At 24.7% G+C, this 23,574-nt stretch overlaps 1 protein-coding gene across 1 annotated transcript; it reads right to left on the bottom strand.

Moving 5' to 3' along the window:
- Positions 1-18,990: 18,990 nt before the first annotated feature.
- On the bottom strand, positions 18,991-22,527 carry LOC132920820 (uncharacterized). Its single transcript, XM_060983514.1, has 6 exons — positions 22,332-22,527; positions 22,178-22,260; positions 20,432-20,564; positions 20,053-20,239; positions 19,472-19,658; positions 18,991-19,392 (listed from the first exon to the last, which is right to left on the bottom strand). Exons 1-6 carry the CDS (start codon positions 22,332-22,334, stop codon positions 19,239-19,241), a joined length of 747 nt encoding a protein of 248 aa, XP_060839497.1. The 5' UTR covers positions 22,335-22,527; the 3' UTR covers positions 18,991-19,238.
- Positions 22,528-23,574: the final 1,047 nt, after the last annotated feature.

Here is a 23,574-nt window from a genome sequence, read left to right as displayed (position 1 = left end):
TTTATTAATTGACATTCGCAAGGTTAAAAGTACATTACTACAGTCTACGTTGAATATACACACTATGCATACCTATACAGATAAAACCTATCTACAATCAATAGACGCTAATTATTTAAGTTATAGTGTCTTACATTGGAATCTTAAAAGTTTAATATTCATAAGACATTTGGAAAATCATACTATTATTATTTATATGACTTTTGTAATTTTGAATATTGCTTACAGCTTATCTTCAATTTAAACAACTTTGAATGTAAATTTAATGAAAAATTATAGATATTTAAGTATTTTTAAACTGTTAAGTATTAACACCTTATAGTCCAAATTAACTATAGGAAAATACAAATATGTAGTTATTTTATGGGAGTCATGTATATTATATATACATACAATATATTATGTTCCTTGTACATATTATATACTATATAAGTATTAAATATGTTCTATTTTTATTTCAATATTTGAATGCATTTGATTAATTGTTGACAATGATTATTGATTATTGAAATTAAAATATCATTTTTAAGAATTAAAAATCAGTATACGGGTATCACATAATTAAAAATAACTTCATAGCTCGTAGTCACTATTCGTATTACAGAATTAGTAATATTATTCACTAGTAATAGTCTCAACCGATTTTATCTAAGTTTGTTTTCAAAATAATATAATTTTTATAGTTTTGAATTGTAGTTTATATATTTTGGTAATTATAATATGATAATAGATTTTTACACGCAAATTAAAAAAAAATCGCACATTATTTTTTTTTTTATTATATATTTTATGTAATGACATCAGATAAAATACAGTCCTCCGCACCGATTCTGAGATTTAAATTTCAGGGCTTAAATTACAAAATTTAAGAAATCTAAGGTATATCCGGCACTTTCCATGCATGACGATACTTAGTCGGGTATGGTAAATAAGTCAAGTATCTAACTCTGGAATAACGGACTGTGGAGTTTGAAATTGTAAAGGTAATGACTTTATACAATGTTTTTAAGGTTTCTTTGAACTCCCATGCAAAAATCGGATCAAGTGAAAATACTATTTAGGTAGGTATCATTAATAATACGAATAATAAATTAAAATTAAAATGTTTTTTCGATATCTATATAGTAACCTAGTTATAAAATCATTTAGAATGACATTTAAGATATATTTAAAAATATTTTATAAAAATGTATTTATGTATAGCAGCACCGATGATTCCATTTGTATATTTGTATTGCTTTATTCATTTCACAGTTTATATTTGCAATAAATAGTACATTATACTCATTATAGTAATATATAATATTCTATTAAAAAGTACAAGGGTTAACATTCATGTATGACGCATTGACGTATGTAATCTATCACCCCCCAGAATTAACAAATTAGGACAAAAATGTAGATGGAAAAATATGTATATTAATTTTCTAAATTATTAGAAATAAAAAATATCGTTTGTATTATTATATTTAATTATTTAATATTATAATATGACATTTGAATTATTGCCTTTGGAATGAGTACAATTTATAAGTAAAACACTACAAATTATACAAAATTTGATATTTTAACGTGAGGTACCTACCTATGTAAAAATTATTGCATATAAAACATGACATGATTACCGATAATAATACATAGAGTCCAATTCGGACTGTCCGAACATATTAAAAGTACTTAATACTTGAAAAATATTATTATTCGTTAAAAAAACTCAATATTTCAGATTTGGTATTTTTAACTAACTAGTGATGATAATGTTGAGACAACTGCGCAACTGTATAGTATTAACTAAATTACAATAAAACTAAAATGTATTATTTAGTTTTCACTAGGTCAACACCAATAATAAAATGGTTTAGATAAGTGATAACCATATAAATGGTTGTCGTAACTATTTTTTTCTATGTGCACAATATTTCGTATGAATTATTATTATCCAAATAAAAACATGTCAAATTTAAAATATGTATTTAATCCATGGTTACTGGTTGTCTAGTATTTTCATTGCTTTAGATCAGGGGTCGGCAACCCGAAGCCCGCGAAGCAATGTTTTATGGCCTGCACTAAGGTGGATAATTTTTGTATTTTATTTTTGTTCAATAATATCTAGAGTCTAGATATATAATCAGACGAATAGGTACCAATATGATCGGAAAATATAAACATGAGCTGTTATATAATTAGGTAATTATTTATAGAAGATTTCTATTGTGTTATATGCGCATGTGCCTTGCGCCTGTTATAAATATTTGATATGTACGAATAAATACGATTTATTTAATTTAACGTTTTATCTCACTTTGAAAACTTATGTACAATCATTTCGAATATATTTGTATTAATACAGAAATTCAAGATTGCTGTATTACAATATTGTATTGTTGTTATAGATGTATTGTGGTAATATATACGTTATAATACATAATTACATAATATGGAATTTATAAATACATATATTATTATACAAAAAAATGTTACCATTACCATACATTGAAAATATACTAAAAATACTGAGTCATATTCAGAGGAACAGGAACTATTTTTACATGATCGGGGCTGGATCAAACATATTGACGGAGTAACTATGGATCTCTTACTGAGATCTGTTATCCCCAAGAAACATTTAAGGGAACCCAGGGAAAGGATTAATCTTTTATTATAAAGCCAGTGTTTGAAATGAAAAAAAAATAGTAAACCAGGTAACAGCTGATGTGTATCATTATCGATTAATTAAATTGTAAGTGGTCACAATGCGATCCGTTATGTACCTATGGTTATGAATTAGAGTTAATAGTAGTGAATATATTACAATGTGTTACATACTTGTATGTGTGGCAGTGCGATGCAAAGTGTTCAATATAACTTAAAGTAAAGAATAGAACATTCTCTATGTTTGTATATTTGCTTTTTTACGAAATCAATTATATCAAAGCGATATATGAAATATTTTGAATTATAATATTTTATATATTCATAAGTTGGATAACAATTTAAATATCGTAAAAAAATCAACGTACTAACACAGATAATGTTGTCAATTTTAAGTTTGGTTATGGTCAATAAGTAGCTATAGGTAGCTAAAAATCAAAGTTCGTCGTTTGTATTGTGCGTGGGAGGGAGAGAGAAAACAATAGTGCGGCGCTAACATCCTTTTAAGATTCTATTTATTTCTCATCTTTAACATTGATTTTTAAAATAACTTGTTCAAATACTACTGTTTATGCTTTGGGTTAATAACGCATGCTTAGCACGTAGGTAGTTATAAAGATTTAATTCTTTTTACGTTTTAAGTTTGTTGCACAACATGAAATTCGTTTTTCAGAAACGATTCGTTTTATTTTTTTATTTTTTTATTGATTGAACAACTTCCATCTCTTCTGCTCTTTCCTAAAACATAATTTAATAAGATTTGTATAAATTATAATTAATAGAAAATGTGTTACTCTATTATATTAAACATATTATAATGTAAATACGGTGTTTTAGATACTTTTATCTTAGGCAATAAAATAAAATATTCTCAAGTGTTAGCTAATAAAGGTTTAACGTTATGACAAGATAAATAAATAATTCATGTTCGTATAATACATTTGTTACATAGTTAAGTAAAATAAATTCTTACAAAAATAAAAAAAATATAAAATATAATCAAATGTATTATTCAGTTTGGTTAGATAAAAACTAAAAAAATTTACGTTTTATTCCAGACATATTAATGACATCTCGAAAAAAAATAATTTTTGTTGAAGTTCAGGTGATTATGATAATTTATCTTATACTATCAATAGGTTATTAGGTAATACTATAGTATTATTTATTAAATTATAAATTCATATTATTTTCCAGGATGCTCGGAATATTGGTACGGTCCATACATTTATAACAAAAGAAATAAAAAACGCGGAAAACTGGTACTATTCAAAATTTAATTTACAGGGGTCCTAAAATATTTACAATGTTTATAATATAATTTCGATAAATCACCATCGTCAACAAGTTAAATTTAAATAATACTTAAAACAAAAAAATAATGTTAGCAATAAAAATTAACAAAAAACACAAATAAGTACATACAAAGATACAAAGTAGCAGGCAGGTAAAATAAATATAAAATATAGGTACAATAAATATAATATAATATAATATATGATTAATAATTATTATTTCGTATACTTTGCTATATTATTTATAAATTGTCCTATTTGAATTTCTTTGTTTAAGAAGCTCTCACATTCGTTGTGTAGTTTGTCTTACAAAGTATTTTTTTTTTTTTTTTGAACTTTTAGGCGGTAAGGTATTGTGTATATTTGATTCAAAACGGGTTCTTAAAGGTATTATTTTCACTCGCAGTCACTCGCGAGTCGCGGTTTCCCATCGATCGTCGGTAAAATGAAATTAAAAATAATTGTTGATATTTTATTATTTTTTTTTTTTTTTGATAAAAGTTTGGGAAACCTTGACTATTGTGGACCGTACCACTATTCCGCGTTTATAAAGACCGTACCAGTTTTCCGTTTACCATTTTCCAGGAGGAGTAAGTGAATTTTGTATTCAGCCCAATTATATAAATATCTAACCAAAATTTTTTCAATACCATTAAGATATTTAATAATATTCTAGTCATTTTTGTTTCAACTCAAAATGTCTATCCTTGTGAACTTTTAATGAAAATTATAAGTATTTTGGATTAATAAAAACCTGCTAAAATTCAATCAGAATATTCTTTAGAAAAATCAATACCTACGTAGAATAAAATACTTTGTACTGATTTATATTCAATTATTGATATAATTAAAATATAATAATAATTTCTTATTATATTTTTAGAAACTTTAAAACGTTAAATTAAAAAAAAACATTTCCAATCATCAGACATGGACATATGGCTTCAAATGTAAGGTTTTTCATTATGGAAAGAGTGAAATCTGACTTAAAAATTACAACAAGCGATAGATATTTCAGTGATATTATATGGTTATTGAGGTTCAGAAAAATAAAACAAGTAAAATCGATTTTACAAGGTTGTTGATAAATTTTCTAGAATGAAGAGTTGGAGATTTACGCTGATTTATATTTGATTTACTATATTGCTTTAATTTTTTCTACAACTTATATCTTTATGAAATTACTTTAAATATTAACTTGGAATGGTTTTGTGAAAACAATTAACTGTTTTGTATGTCTGCCTAGCCTGCCTTAATTTTTTGCACCCTTAATAACATTTTGAAACGATTTTCTATTTATATATTGTATGTTATATTTACTTTACATATCTAATATATCAATACATCATAATATATCTAATGGAAGGTTGATAAAATATATTAAATTTTATTTAAACATAATTCTTAATAATTACAGGTAAAGTTATAAGTATAGAAATTAGCGTATTTACAAATTTCTTTTAACTGATGTCGACAAGAAAAGTTGATTTGATCTATATCTACTTAAATTAACTTTACTGTTACTGTTATCTATTAAATAAATATAGAAGTAAATTTTTTTAATAAAACTCTTGTTCCTAAAATGACTAAAAATTATTTGTTTGTTTTTTTTAAAATTTTGTATTATAAAATAATCTGTAAATTACAAAATGTAAAACATTTTTATTTTTTATTAAATAAATTATTAAAATATAAAAAGTACTACAGAGGTGTATCACTTATAATAAATATCTCCTTGGTCACCCTTTTCATCACTTATCGCTACTAATACGATAATTTATTTAAATATAATAATTAGTCAGTTTAAATATATTTATATTAACTAGATATTTAGTTATTCTTGTAATTGATTTACTATTGTAAATTAATTATTTACCTTTTTTATAGGTACCTCTATGTAAATAAATAACCAAAAATTATTACGAATGTTTCTAGGAGAATGATTAATTCAAATCTCTAAAGTGAGAAATTATTATTGAATACTAGGGAATTATTTTGAGATATGATTTATAATTATTCTTTAACCAACTCATTTGGTTGTATTAAACAATTCTGATCTCTATAGGTAACGGAATTGTTTTTATAGAATGGGTATGCGTGATTTTTGTTTAAAATTAGCAAAATGCATAAATAAATAAATATATATATATATATAAAGGTATTATTAAATGAATCAATAAAACCTAGCTGTTTACAAAAAAAAAAAACCTTGAAAGTGAATCTATATGCGTATAATTAAATTAAACTTCATAGTTTTTATTTTTATTCCCACAATATAATTTATATAGGTAACATACACGTTCATCATTAATTATATATAATATTTAATTTTAGAGATGAATTTAATGATCAAAACAAATTATTTAACAATATTGCATAAAAAACAAAATATTAAATTTAGTTAATAGTATAAAATTAAAATACGATGATAATTTCGTATATAATTTTTTAATAAAAAAAAATGACGTCCGATAATATATTTTTATAATATATGGTGAGTTTTTAAGTATCAGAAAATAGTAAAAATTTAGTTTTTTTGCAATTTGTTTTTACTTTTAAAATAAATGATGTCTTGCAACAGTTGTGTGTTAGAATGTTAATTATTTATTTTAAAAATTAAGTATTGTGATTGGCGTGATAATTATTTTCCTAATTAACCAATTGAATTTTAAGAATTTGAGCAAAAAAAATCGTCGGCCGCAAAGGAGGATATAATTTGCCTGTCAACCATTTTTCAGCTCTACGAGTGTCCGACGCATTTACACACGATACATCCATTAGTTCTGGCATAGCTCGTACATGCAGTTATTTAGTGACCATTATACAATGCATATTTTAATATTATACACAGTGTGTTGATTTCAACTTAGCCTTCGGCTCGTGGAAGTTACAAAACTGTGTAAGTAATCCAACATAATTTCCTGATTTCTGTTCAGGTCACGTCGTATCCCCAAACACTACTTCACTTCCCCAATACCCGTACATGTATAATACATATCCGTACGCGCGCGTGATACCTATATAATATAAAAAATAATACATAATATACGTTCGGTGTATTTATTTTTATTATTTTTTTTTTCCCGTTTCACTTTCCCACCGCTATACGGTCGTCTTCTGCTCCTCCGTCAACGGAACGTCGGTGCCGTCCCTATCTTCCGCACAGCAGTAGTGGAGGTTTGGTTTGCACAAAACCCACTACGGCTATATATATATGTATGTACAGACAATGGTTTTATTTTTTTTTCAAGTGTAAATTATAATAGAATACATTTGGTGGGGTCGACGTGTGCAATGCATCGTCGATATTAATGTTTGTCGTCGTCGGTGAAATTAATGATCACCCGGCCTATTGTCGAGTCAGGTGTCTGTGTGCGGTCGTCTTGTGTGTATATAATAATATGTATAAGTAGTTTATTATTATATACATGTGTGCGTATATGCATAGTTCGCCGATGTAACGCATTGAATTCGGTGAAAATTTACATTCGCAGCGGCCCTTTTCTCCTCGTCTTCCACTGTCTGCTTTTTTTTTCCATACTATCGATTTAGCCTTTCCTAGGAAACCCCACAAATACAACGGTTATATTTTTAATACATTTGGGTGAACGCGCGCGCGTCTGCTTGTATCGTCCGTGTGCGTGTGTGTGCTGTTAATGCTAAAAGCGATTCTCGTTCATTCATGCAAAAACGTTTAACCGTGACGGACATCACCGCGGAATGGCGTAGCTATACTTGTAGGGGAACATGAGTGACCCCGGGGGATAAACGTGATGACGCCGCCGGGTACGCCACCCAAAACGAAAAGTACAGGTAATACATTTTTTTAAATTATATTTTTTTTGTTCATATGTATATACTAAATCACCTGCAGTATCTGATAGGATCAGTATATTTTTTTGTTATACTGAAGTATCAATTCTGATCAACTGTGTGCTGTGAAGTATACCTACGAATAATTTTTGATAACGTATCAGTAAAAATTATATTTTACCCATGTTTACTGCCAACAAAATTATCAAAATACCGTTAGATCAGAGAATTTTAAAACCTTGAGGCTATTTCTATAGAAAATTGGTACAGATCATAGTTTTTAAAACAAACATATAATTGTACAGATTTTAAAGTGTCAATGACTGTACTTTTATTTATTTTTTGTTAGGGGGGATGAGGACAGTTATACAATTTTTGTATAATGTGCTTAATTTAGGTGAATTTATTTTAGCTTGGTGTTTTTAAAATTATCCAAATATTTATTTATAACTAATTTTTTTCCGTTTAGGAGAGAAACCACCCACTTATGACATTCCTTAGGCGTGATTATACGGTTAACTTAGAAGGGGAGGAGTAGGTCACCAAACCATTTATTTTTAAGACTTTTAAAAAATTACTGGGTATTGATTTGGTTAAATATTTTGCTAGAATATTTGGATGATCGAATAGTGGGTTGTAATAACTTACGTGTATTATAGAACTTAATAACAGATTTTAATAATGTATTTATTGTAGATTTAGTGTAGTGTTTGATTTGAGCAGGATAAGAAAGTCTTAATTATTAAACAGATAGTTTTTTAGTTATATTTTATATTTTATATGAATAAGAACAAATATTATAACGTATATAGGTATCTATAATATAAAATATTATCATAAGTGCATAATAGATAAGGGAACCTACTAGAGGGTCTTTAGCATCTCTAATATTAAAATTAGCTGTGTCGCTGGCAATATTTTTTAATTTTTATGTAGATATTTTATTAAATATTGTATTTTCCGATTGTTCAAATTCATTATTTTATTATTTAAGTTTTGAAATATTTTATTGTAGAGGAGTAGGTATATGAGTTGATAATACTATTTTTTAAATATATAGGGAGATATTACAAAAAACTTAAAAACGGTCAATTTTTTATATGTACAGAACAATAATAATAAAAATAATAAATTGGTGCATAATATGATGTATTTGTTTTTACTTTTTGTTATCACTTAATATACCTAATATTGTAATATTTTATATTGCATTAGTGTTGATATATGTATGAATTTGTTATACAGGAAAAATAAACCAAATAAGAAAATACCTATATAAACTAAACATAAAAATATTACTAAATATCTTATTAATTTTTTTAAAGTGTTTTGGAGTGTTTAGTGGTGAGGGGAAGATCCCCAAGACGATTAGCCATTAACCGTTTTAACACCCCTTTAACTTTAGGTTTAGTTGTGTCAATGGATTTCTATGACATACATTTTGTTTCAAAAACATGATAATATTATATTGTTTATTACTATAGATAATATTATTATAATAGTTATTTTTATTTTATGTTTTTTACCTATTATTCCTTTTTTTATATGTGACATAATATTTTGTAACAAAAGATCAGAAAACGTGTTATAAACCCCTTTATGAAATCATAAGTCACACTTTTGTTTAAACTATATTATTATCTTTTGATATTTTACCTAAAAAAATATTTTTTTTTTAACAGGATTGTTAAAATAATTTTTGTGCCTGTGATGACAACCATATTTCACTATATTATATTATTTTTCAAAAATTAAATCAATTGATTTAAAAACCATGTTATATATATGTATTATATATGTCCACAGTCACGCAACAAGGTACATCGATATCTATAGTCGATATTCGATTGATGCATATAATAAATGGTCAAATATTTTATTCCTATTTAAATAGGGTAAAAGTTTTTTTTTTATAATTTCATCGTGAATCTGATAATTATTACGATTACATTGATTGATTTACAGTTTAAAACGGATTATTATTATAATATTATTTACCCTAGTGTCAATGTTGTATTTATAGAGTGTAGATGATTTAATAAAAAGAAAATACCAATGGCAAACGCCTATAACAGAGTTTAAAACTTTAAGAGCAATTAAAATTCATTTTTAAATTAAAATGTGCGATGCCATATGAAAAAACCAAGCTCGTGATCCTGCAGGTTACGAATACTAATATTCTATTTATGTAATTATATATTTTGTACACCACACACGCATATTGGAGAGCGTATTTGAGCCTTATTATAGAAAATAAATGACTACGTATATGAATATGTCGCGTGTCGAATCGTTTTGAATATACTAGCCAGTTTTCATGGCCAAAAGAGTATCCTTATCGCAAATTCACAGATATTATGTCGCACAACATATATAGGAACAATAATAATGGTGCTAGGTTTAATTATCGGAATCATTTCCATGTTCACTAAAAATTATTATATAGCATCGTTGTTTTTATATATCTTTAGTCACGCGTTAACTTTCACGAAAAAATATAGCTATGAATCTCGAACTTCTCCATTCGGTGGTATAGACCAGTGGTGACGAACCTTTTTTTTCCGAAGTCTATAAACAAAAAATAATTTCTCGACAAGCCAAGAACTTTTTCTTTTTCTTTTAATTGAATATTATATTATATTAATTTTTACAATGTTACATTTTTAGTAAATTTTGATTATTTTGGCGGGCTGTACTTGAAACTACTGGTTTAGTTTAAGTCTTAAGACTACATATACATTTGTTATGAATACATATTATTACAAGTATATTAGATTGACTAAGATGTAAAATAATATGATATATTAAATTCAATATGTTTAATTTATAATAATACATATTATTATTATTATTACACAATCAACAATATGTAAAAATATAATTATTGATATGAAATCATTAGTTAAATTTATTATATATTTTTTTTTTATACCTATATAAAATTCTTTAAAATGTGTTATATTAAATAGATATTTAAATCGCATTATTCTGTACACAATTTTTGACAATTTTAATTTACTTTAATATACCATTGTTTTTCATATATTAATAAATAACTATGGTTTATTTTAAAATAAAATATGTAGTTTAATTCAAAAATATTTGTTGGTTTTTGTGTTTAAAAAATATAAAAATATTTATAATACAAAAATATATTATCTGGATTATGATAGGTAATAATAATTACATAAATATAACATTTTATTAAAAAAAAAAAAATAAAACAGGCTCTTATTTTTTATCATAATATTGTATTTTAACAGAGCTATACAATATATATATATATCATTGGTAATTTTGACAAAACAAAATTGGCTATGCTTAACAATATTAAATCTTTTGATTAGTTCTTCAAGTTATTTGTGGGGAACAATAATACCGGATAATATTTTGAAACAAAAAAACTGTTGCGAAATTTATAATTAAGTACCATTGTTAGTGCATAAATATTATGAGTATGTATATTTGTATATATATGCTATTAGAATAAATTAAAGACGATATTTATGAAATATAGACTATTTTAAACAAATAAATATTAAGTATTTTAATGATTCTATTCAACATAATCCTACTTTTGAAATAGTACATTACATTCGTTTAAACGACATAATGACAAATCATAACTTACAAGTAAAATTGTGTCTTAAACAATTGTACGTTAAAAATCATTATTTTCATATATTTTCAACATATTCGAATATACATATTTTGTTTTGATATTATTAAATGAATAATAATTGAGTAAATGAATAGTATCTGCCATATTTTACTAATAAAATATTATACCATAAACTTTTGTTTATAAGAGATACATGTTATATTTTTTTTTATTAATTTGATAGCGATATCGTTTGTATATAAATTTCATACTATACGCCAACAACGCATTAAATAAGCTCTTATAATATTTGTTTGAACTATTATATATAGCCTATAGATATGTAGGATTTGCGAAGACCGTTGTATTCAATATTGTAAATTTGTAAACCTGTTGCACGGGTGGTTCGTATTTAAATATCATTTATATTTTATAGTGCTTCTTTATCTTGTTAGTTATCTGGTTGATGGTTGACCCAGTCCAAGGCACTCACGAGTATAACGAATAATTAAATTAAAAAAATCTTAGTAAGTGTAGCACAACTCGTATGTAATAAAATGCTTAATTCCGTGACGACCGAGTTATCTATAGCACATTATTAATTTTTTTCGTATCGGTTTTTGTAATTTTTCAAATTAAATATTTACTAAATTTTAATGGATATAAAACCACTCTTAAAAGCATCAACACGAAATTTCAAAATTAATTATCGGGTCTCACATTAAATACATGTATCATAAGACATAAACTTAAAGATATTATTAAATAACGGGTGCAAAGTTATCGTTCAAACGTTAATTTGTGCATATATTAAATTTAAGCATGCCGCTTATAATAGGAAATTTGAAAAATTGTAGATCATAGTCTACAAAGAGGGCTTTTACCACAGAAACATAGAAATTTCATTTTACATTTCAGGGGAGAAAGCGATTTATCGATTATTTAAAGAAAAAATTTTGTTGCTATACTTGGCAGTACTAATGGCACTTTTACCATTCGTGACATATACCTACATGTTTTTTTTTTCAAGAAATATTCGATTTGCACTTAAGGACACAATAAGACCTATACAGTATACACGGAATACACAAATAAATTATAATAATCCACATTTTAACTTGAGTGTACTTGAAATTGTGTTTTAGTTAACCCTGAATAATTAAATATAATATTTAAAACTTATTATTTGGTTTGTAAAACCTAATAAATACTACATATATCTATAAAATATATGTAATTCAGTAAGTATGTTGCTGAAGACATATAATATTAACTAGGATTTAAGCGTTATGTTAATATGTATAATGGTTTTCTTTATATTATATACATGTACTGGATTATAAAAACCTCTATTTGACATTGAACTCGATAGCTGTTTGTTGACATTTTCTTAACTTAGTAGGTAGCTATGACTTTTTAAAGTGTCTAATAAGTATTTAAACATTTTTTTTTTTGAAACTTTGGTTTTTATGATAGTATTTATGTGGAAGTGTGGTTTTTAACTAATCATATTATCATTATTATTGTTATTATTAGGATTATTATTATTTTCTTAATATTATTTTCTTATGTTATAATTATTACAGACAGTGCTGAAAACGAAGACGTAAAAGTGGTAGACATCGAAGATGACTCAGTGTTTGCCATTAGAAAGAATGATGGAAAAAAACATGTACATTTTTCGGAAGAGACCATCACAGTGATGATACCCAATCCACCCAAAGGGTTTTGTGACTCGGTTAAAAAACTGTTAGATTTTGTTTGCTGTTGTGGATGCTGTTTTCCAAACTACTTATAATAATAAGCTTTGTGATAATTAATAATATATTTTTTTTGAATATTAGATATTATATAATATTATATACTATATTATACTGTTAACCAGTGCTATCGTGTGTTCTTATATTAAATTTGTAAATAAAATAATTAGAAAATATTTTACGAAATTTGTCTAATTTTTTGAATAAATATAAAAATATGCGTATAATGTATATTGTTTTAAATGTATTTAGCTATAAAACTATTTAAATAATTAGCTTTATTTTAGTAGATTTCTAATACAAATTATGAATAGAGTAGATATAATGGTACACTGAAAAGCGAATAGAGCAGAGTTTTTAATCAGTTTCAAAACATATTTAATTTTTTAATTTGATCGTAAAATCTTTTTTAAGGTGGAAAAATGATCTGAAATATTACTTATTACTATAGTGGATTGACAAATTTATATTGATGTAGATGCTATTTCAGAGATGCTGTTTTTTATATTAATCGTAAATTTTAATTAAACATAATTGGGAATTTACTAGATTAATAGTATTTAAAATGTTTGCTATTTACTTAAAGTACCTAAAATATGTCCACCATTTGTAAATAATTGTTACTTATCTTTTTAATTAATAAATATTTAAAACATTTATGTTACATAATTAATGTTGTGTGCCAGTAAAACGAAGGTTTCTGCCAAAACAATGCAAACACAAAGAAGAAAACGTTTTTTGTTTATTAATTTTGTTGTACATAACAAACAACTTCACAATGCTCAGAAAAATAACAAAAGTGTATAATTATACAAATAATAAAAAATAACTTTAAAATATATTAAACATTGAATCAAAATATAAGTTTGTTTATTGTATTGAATCCAGCTAGTTCCAATGGTGAGGTTATATTGAATGAGTGTTCAGAAATTTCAATTGAAAGTTTAAGTTTATTTTATTACATTTACGTTCAATATTTAAAAAATGAAAATATTTAAGTTTTTTTTATGAAAAACAATTTTTAACTGGAGGCTTCCTAACATTAGGTTCACGTTTTTAAAATAACACATATAATTAGATGTCTAATTTGTTATAATACAATTAACTATAAACTAAATACCTTTTACTAAATCCCAATTCATTATTAGGGGTACCAAATCAATTACAATTTAATACAAATCAAATATTCAAACATGATGTGTAGTTTATTATATTTAAAATAAATTCTTATAAGTAGGTCATAATTTGGAAAGTTAAAATTGTCCACTTTTTAAAGTTCTAAATTCGTATAACTATTATCAATTATTAAAAGTATAAATTATTTATAATTAGTAGGTATTTAATTATAATTTGTGAGTACATGTTTGAATTAATTAAATATATACATATCATATATAAATAATAATTATTAAATGCTAAATAATAGCTATAGTTACCAGAAAATTAAAATGCATTTTGATGAATATATCACTGTTTACTAATTTGTAACTAGTAAGTATCCTTGTTATTATATTCATTAATCTGTCGCTCATAATAGACTGGAAAATTTTATAAATGTTTCGAAAAAAAATCTTAAATATTGCATGGTTATATGAAATTATTTATACCACTATAAAATGTTCATAAAATAACGTGGAAGCAGTATTAAAAAGAAAATTCAATTGAATGACCTAAAAAATCGATCAATACTTCCTTTATAATTTTGTCCGCGTTTAGTTTTGCTTATAGTTATGTTATTGTAGTCGAAATAAAATATTCTCATATTAAATTCGTTAACCAACTAGAAAATGTAACTTGATATGGCGTGAAATACCATTTAAAAGTTACCTATATTGTGCTGATGCACTAAAATTGCCTACACAATACGCCAAATATCGATTCTAATTTGTAAATAATATATAAATATAATATTATTATACATACTAACACTGCAAAAACACAGTATTATGGTTTAATTGTAATTGATATTTTATATAAATACTTAATTAAATACTATGGAAATACTACTTATAAATAGATATAGTTGTATATTTCTTATACACTGCGTCACTATCTATATTTCAATAAACGAAGAAATAAAAAAAAACTCGGTAACTCACTCTGCTATATAGTATAAGGTTTCAAATGTACTTCGTCACTTTATTAGCTGTGTTTTATTTAACATCGATGATAAATTATTGTAAACGAAAAACTATTCTGTGCAAAAATAGTGTGTCTGTATCTATTTCATAGGGTATTTTATTATATATTTAAATTTATATTAATGCTTAATTTTCTAATAGTACCTGCCTGATATATAGTAGAATAATTAATATTTTTAAAACATAGCCGGTAGGTATACCTGAGTATATAACTATTATTATAAGTCAATATTGGCGTACCGTAGAATGATACAATTAAGACATAGTGACAAAAAGGTTTAAAATTAGTCCATATATTTTTCTGCTCCATAATAATATACCAATATACGTAATGGTGAGTGAAAAATCTAATTTTATCAAAATTTTGACTTTAAGAGCATACAAAAAAAATTCTCCCTTTGTATTTTTGAAATTCTTAAATATCCATAAGAGCAACTTATGAGGAATCGTGTATTCCACTATTAAACTTTTTGACTAAAATTATGACATAATTAATGACATTATTCATCAACAAATATTTAAAACATTTTAAAATGTTGAAAAATTAAATTTCTATAAATATCTAGCTGAAATAGTTTTAAAATAAAATCATGTCTAGAAAATATAAATCTAATTATTTTGTAAATATTCCAAGTCCTTATCATTCTTATTCTTTTCAAAATAACAAAAGAAGAATAAAAATGTATTTCGATAACTAGTATTGTATAAAAATTCTTATTTTTCCGTGTATTTTGTTAGATTTTTTAATTATTAGGAGAAGTAGGTATAATTGGAATTTCTTATTTTGATACACCGAAGTTATACTGTATCAAATTTGCTATCAGAGACCACCCTTAATATAGAAGATTGAGCAATATTTCTGTTCCAAAAAGTATTGTCAGACTAAAAATATACATACATCTACTAAAATAAAGTATAACATTTTCAATCTACATAATTATTTTTGTGTTTGGTGATTTTACAACGACGGTCTAATGCATAGAGCGCAGCACTTAATTTAATTTTAGTGTCTTACTGCAACGTCGCAATAGGGACCAATAATAATTATCACTAATACTTATTTTTATAATACTTCTTATACAGGTTTCTACTATCTATAACATGCGTGGGTGGGATAAGTATGGTTAGACGTAGTTTACTGAGTGTTGAGTGAGAGGGTGTCTCATTCTCGAAAAAAAAACAAAACAAAACAAAACGGTTATTAAATCGGTTTACAATATCATGCAATATATTGTATAATGTAGGTATATACATTACTTTTTCATTCGATTGAATATATAAATATATATATGTATGAATAAAAGTATGATTGACAGACATATCCATCAATTATTGTCTATAATATGAATATAGAAACGAATTTATTAAGCTTAAGAATTTGTACAGTAACTCCATTAGCATAGATTTGAACATAATAGTAAAACAAAAACACAATAGTTAATAGTTACTTAAAACTAATGAAATATGTACTTAGAATTAATATTAAATATAAATATATGATGTTATATTTGTTTTATTGTTATTTTACTTATCTAATTTACCTTATATACCTCTAGGTCAAATAAAAGTGAATGCATTTGTTAAGAATTGATCTAAATGTTGTAATAATGGTGTCGTAAACTTGTAATTTAGAGGTCACCGAACCCGTATGTGTTTGTCTCCAGGGCCGGATTAGTCTGGCAAGCTACTGAGTAAAACTCGGTGGGCCGATCAAAATATATGCCGGTTTTGAGTATTTGGTCTTATTTTTTTTTTTTGTGATAAATTAGTATAAACATTGGTTGAAAATATAATTGATTTGAATTATTTAAACCGTACAGTAGCTGTAGCTGTAATCAAACGTTAGAAATACTAAAACTAAGTAGACCGATATTTTGTCAATCCGGCGCTGGTTGTCTCCGTCATACAATCGTATAAATTTCAAATCTAACAGATAAATAGGACTGGCAGAAGTAATTTAGTGTTGTTAGTTTTAAGATTAGGGTAAATTTACGTGTTGTCAAACTCAAAGGTAATAATATTATAATGCATTCCATAGACTTTATTGATATTGAAGTAATTGATGAGCATTTCAAAGTTTTAATACTTTAGATATTACTGAAAATATAAATTTAAGCCTTCAAGGTGCTAATAATTTATTTTTACCTTTGAGTTTGAATAATTCAATAATATTAAAGTTAACACAATTGGTTTTGCTAAACGCAAATTTGGTATGTGGTACACTTGTACGTTTGCAAGACAGAGATAACACACGTGGGTTCAGCTATCTCTTAAAAAAAAAATGACGCTCAAATCAATAGGAATTATTATAAAAAATCATAAAATGTTCTAAACAAAATATTAAAAATAATCGCATTTCAAATCAAAATTTAAAGTTATAATGGTGGTCGCATAAAATTAGTTTAGAAATTTAATATTTCAGTAGTATAAACGAATATAACGTAATTATAAAGCGTATATAATTTTAGACTATAGTATACAAAAAAATATTTTAGTAAACATTTTCTGGATTACTTAGGTCCTTAGTTTAATGCAACTTAATTTAATGCAATGCCTATAAACATTAAAAAAATATTTTTTATAATATAAGCTTAAATATAGGGATTTGTAGATTAAGAATATTTTTCTAAAATATTTACTAAACAAATTAAAAAATAAAAAGGAGATAAGAAGTAGTGAGAAACTTTACTGTTGATAATATGTTAAATTATGTTAATTATGAAAAAATCTTAAGTAAATAATTTGGAAATGTAAGTAAATTAATTTTGTTTTTTATTTCCATTAAAAAAAAAAAAATATTGCAAAATTTTTTTATTTGTAACTGTAAAAAAAACATTTACTTTTTTTTATTTTTCTCGGAGATACAGGAGATCAGGAATTTTGTAACATAATATATACTTACCTATATGTATACTATACTATATTATAATTTATTCAAAACATTTTAATTGTTTTCCACTATAGATTCATTATAATATAACATTATTTTAATTTAATCTGTAATCATTAGTGTCAATAAATTATTATTAATTATTATTTACCGTCTTTGTTAAAAATAAACTAATTATATTCGTCAAATACGTATGTAATTATAAAAATAATAATTAATAACAATATACATATATATATATATATATATATATATAAAGTAAAAAAACCACAACAAGCAGACATTTTGAAACAATTGGTACCAAACTATACAATAAAATACCATCTTATATAACAAACCTCCCAATAAACTTATTTAAAAGGAACATTCTACAGTGGCTATTGGATTCTCCTTACGAATTAAATTTATAATAATATTTCTGTACTTATTTTCAATTGTTAATTCTATTATAAGTTACCTAACTCAATTTGTATACACCTTAAATCTTCATACGCTTATTTATTTTTGTACATTTTCGTTTTAACTATATAATTGTAATTTATATGTAATTATTATATTTTTGAACTCCTGGGCCCCCACACGAATCATCTCAGTGGGGCCCAGTATTCATATGTATATGAAATTAAATTAAGTAAATAAATAAATAAATATATATATATGTATATATTTATTTAATATTTTTTTTTTTTTGTAACTATTTGTGTATAATATAATATAGTTTATAGAATGATAAGTGATAACATATAGCAAAAAAGTAAATTAAATTAGTTATAAACTACATACATTAGTAATTAAAATGATAAAATACAAAACAAATTATGTAAACAAGACAACGAAGTTGGGGTAGATTTTGATAGATTTTTTTTGTATATTTACCATAAAATGTATATGTACAATAGTTTGTGTGATTATTTTGTTATAGTCTATAATTTATAGGAATTAGGTATGTAAATATAATAAATAAAGTGAAATATCAATAATACTTCGTAATAAACTATAATATTCAAGTATACTTTAAAAACATGGATTTAATTTAAATTATATAGTTACAATTATTATATGCAAAAAAAAAGTAGTAATAATGGTTTACTTCTTAGTTGAAATTTGTCTTAAGAACATATAAATGCTATTTTGGTCGAATGGACATTGTCTGTAGACGGTGTTACATTCTCCATTCTTTCCTGCTTCAAGAGCTGCTTTGAATCTCGAACCATCAATCATAAAATTCATTACAGAATTTCTAAGACAGATTTTACAATAAATTATTGAAAAAATGTGTTTATAAATGTGATTTTTAAAATAAAACAAAAATTACATACTTCGTTAGAGTATTTATTGAATTGTCTACAAAATTGTTGATTCCTGATTTTTCTTTTACTTGTTCAGTGGAATGTATATAAGTGCATAGTGCTTTTTGCATACATTCTGTTGTATTTATATTATATTTGGACATGGATTCTTCAATTTTTGTGACTATATCATTTAAACCAGACATTATATCCTCACCTAAGTAATAACAGAATTATTGTTCACCTTCCATACCATATTTATATAACAACAAAATGTAAACATAAAGTACAATGCATTAAATTATATTATTCTTATTTTATAGTTATATAGTTTATAGCTTAATTGTTATAGAATAATAACAATAATTAAGGAAAACAATTAAAAATGTATATAAAAATATAAAAAAAATAAGCAAATTTAAATAAATCAAAAGGAGACGGAGATAAAGTTAATCATAAATAAAATACTATGTGTATATGTAAAATAAACTGAAAAAGTAGCATACTACGTTCTTCAAAAATAGAGACAACACAAAAGAAAAATATAAAAACTTTAGATAGGTACCTATTTAATATTGTAATTATAAACGAATGTGATCGTTTTTACTCACTCCTTCCATATCCCGAATAACCGTTTCCGACTGGTTGAGCGCTAAAAATATTGGTTGTTGCGAATAGTAAGTAAAGAATTTTTGGGATGAAAATTAGAATACCAAGCCCGACAACAGCACCAACGACGAGACCTCCTATATCAATTTTCTGGGATCCATAGCTACTGACTGAATTACCTTGATATCCCTTAAACAAATAGTCTTATTTTAATATAATTTATCTGTATAGCATGTGTGCAGTATATTCTTTCATCTTTGTTCTCATCTTTTAACCAGAAAATTCAATTTTTGTCATCTACTACGATTAATTGATAAACAATTTAAGGATTCCATTTTATACTGTATAACATATTGTATTTAATGTATTTTTTGTACTTACACCCATTCCACTTGATGCTCCACCAAAAGATGACGGTATGTATCCAAATCTAGCCTCGTGAGAACGTCCAGCATTTGTTTTGTTTTCGTTTTGTATGCCTTCAAAATATGTTACAGGACTCGGAAGTACTCCACTTTATAGTTAGAACACAAACGTTATAAATCGTACAATATTATGCAATTGAAGGAATTAAATTTAACTACGAATATTATTAAGGTAATAAGTAAGTATAATAAAATGGTAAATTAAAACTTTATACTAAAGTGTACTTAATAATTATTCAGTGGACACGATTAGTTGAGGTATAAATCATAGTTAGGTACATTATATGCGTAAGAAATATATAATTTTAATAAAATGTATAAATTAATTTTTATTTACATAGGTACTCACGTATGAAGTATTGAGCTTTCGGCTATCATTTTAAATATAAACTATAATAATATATTTTAATGTTTCATCATATTGTAATAAAAGTGTAAGAACCCTTTTTTATACTACAATAATATAGAAGAACTTTTTTTAAAATGCACAAAGGTACGGTTATGTGTGATTTTTATACTGTAGTTTTTATTATACCTACACGCGTTAAAATATTTTTAAATCTCCATTTAAAACTATGAAATCCAATAAATCCAATATTTTAAGTACATTTCAATGCTGATATTAGCCATTAATAGGGAGTTTTTATTAAAACCTTATTTTATTCTTATTACACCCAACTCAATTTTCAAAAACTATTTAATTATTGATACAAATAGTTAATAAGGAAATACCTATGCTTATAGAAAAATAAATATAATGTATATATATAATATAGTATTCTGAATCCTGATCAATGATAATCGAATTTTTATCTATTTATATATAATTCACAGATAATATCTCAGAGTTGTATTTATAAATACTTGCATTTACTTTGACAGTTATTGTCGACTCGTAAAAGTTGTTTTTTCCGTAGTGACAAGTGGTAAACCATGAATATTTATTTCGTTAATATTCTTATAATCACAAAAAGATCTTATATCTTTGGCAATAATTTATATTGAAAGACATTTGTTGAATTGTATTAGTACCTAATAATGATGTTTTGAATTTGTTTACAAGTGCAGGGCAACAGGAAAATGTTATTATTTTTATTTATTATTTTATAAAATTGTATTGTTTAGAAATAATAGATTTTTATTTAAGACTTTTGTTGAACGGTCATTTGCGATAAATACTGTTTAATTATTTAAATTTTTAAGGGACTTCAGTATTTTATCTTTAGTTATGCCTAACTGGCGAATGCATATAAATATTTTCAAAAATGTTAAAATAGATTTATAATTATATTTATTTGTTTTTTAAATTAAAATTGTTGACGGATAATTTAAAATTTAGTGTGTATTTGGTCCTAATAGTATATATTATATTTTACTTATGAGTTGATGAATAAATAGAGACTACATATACAAATAAAAATAAATACGAAAACTTATGTGCCTATATCTTAACACTATTATATTGCACATGAAAAAAAATTAATACTAATATATAGTCCTAAAAATAAGATATTATTGTTATTATTTTTTAATAAAGCCCCCTTATACCTATATATTTTAATTATTGTTCATTAAAATTAAAATTAAAAGTATAATTATTTAATAATAAGTATGTATAATTTAGGTGCTTAAGTTATACAACATTTAAAAAAATAAATTCAACATTCTTAAAAACATTTTGAAATATATTGGAATTACTTACTTTGATGGAATTTCAAACGTATTAGGCAGCACGCAAACGGCTAATTGAATAGACGCCAAAACATAAACAAGTGATTTGAACACCTGGAAAAACAATGTTCAGATAAACGTGCGCAAATTTTAAAAACCGAAAACACGTTTTTATTTTTGTTTACCATTGCAAAGCAGTGAATAATAAATTATACAGCAGCGTGTGTGTTGAAAACTGTAATGTCTTGAAAATTAGTAAGCACAGTAGTATATATGGCACACGAAACAATATGCGGATGTCACACATAGGAAGGAAAATAAAAGTGAAAATGTTTAATAATCTGTCGTAGGAACAGTTTTTCCAGAACCATTGTTGGAGGCTGTTGATGAGCAACCATTTGTGACTCAGCACTGGAAAGATTTTTTTTTAAAAGAATAGTAGTTATTACTTCACGAATTACAACATGTTATGTTATCGTTATGTGTGTTTTGTTTGTTATGCATTCACGTAATAATTTACCTATATTTTTGGATACGTAATTCATGGTTTGTATTGTATTTATTGCAATTAAAATGTTATTTTCAAAAATGTAGGACATATTTAATGCCGACCGTTTTTCTGGTGGTTAAGTTTTACTATCATTTATTATTTGCCTACCACATACAATATAATATGTTAATATTTTGTGAAAATAATACATATACATTAGATACAGTGTTTCCCGTATTAGGTGTTTTGTATTTATATAAATTCTAAAAAATCATTATATTTGGATAGTAAACAATAATTTAAGTAAAAGTTGTTTAGTGACTACTAAATAATTGGTTATCTACGATGAAGATTTAATTGTTTGAATATCTGATCGTATATTTACTAAAAATAAAATTTAATCTATATATTTTATCTTGGGTTAAAACTTACTGTAATTATGTGTATAAGAGTGATTTATACCGAAGTTTAATATTGATTTATATAGATAGGTATTATTAAATGTTTGACTTTTGATTTTCAACGTTTTTAATTATTTGTAACACTAGTTTCAGATTAGCAGGTTTTGATCCAATTTTTGTCTACATTATTCGCATGTAAAATATAATTTAAATCCACTATAATAACACTTCCAAAATACTTATGTTTTACTCAAGGGTGCCGACTCTTCTTACAACATTATATCGAACCTTGAAAAAAATGGTACTTACTCAACAAGTTTGTATAATATATGCTTGCACATGGTTCAACAAATGGGCGTATTTTCAATTACCTATTAATAAAATTAATAACTGATTTATCTTACTAAATATTTATATATTGTAGAATATACGTCTTCTAATACGTCTTGATTCGATTGCAAATAAATTGTACTTTGTTTATAGATTTAGTATATACTTTGTACTTCTTACTTTTAAAACTTGTTTATTCATTTTTTT

This window comes from Rhopalosiphum padi, chromosome 2 (assembly GCF_020882245.1).
Source record: "Rhopalosiphum padi isolate XX-2018 chromosome 2, ASM2088224v1, whole genome shotgun sequence".
Lineage (NCBI taxonomy): Eukaryota > Metazoa > Arthropoda > Insecta > Hemiptera > Aphididae > Rhopalosiphum > Rhopalosiphum padi.
Note: the sequence above shows the minus strand (reverse complement) of the source record. Positions and strands in the feature narration are given on the sequence as shown.

Coding starts and splice junctions, on each gene's coding strand:
- LOC132920820 (XM_060983514.1), bottom strand. Junction 20,565..22,177: donor ACGTTTGAAATTCCATCAAA/GTAAGTAATTCC, acceptor CTAACTATAAAG/TGGAGTACTTCCGAGTCCTG. Junction 19,659..20,052: donor TTATTCGGGATATGGAAGGA/GTGAGTAAAAAC, acceptor GTTATTACTTAG/GTGAGGATATAATGTCTGGT.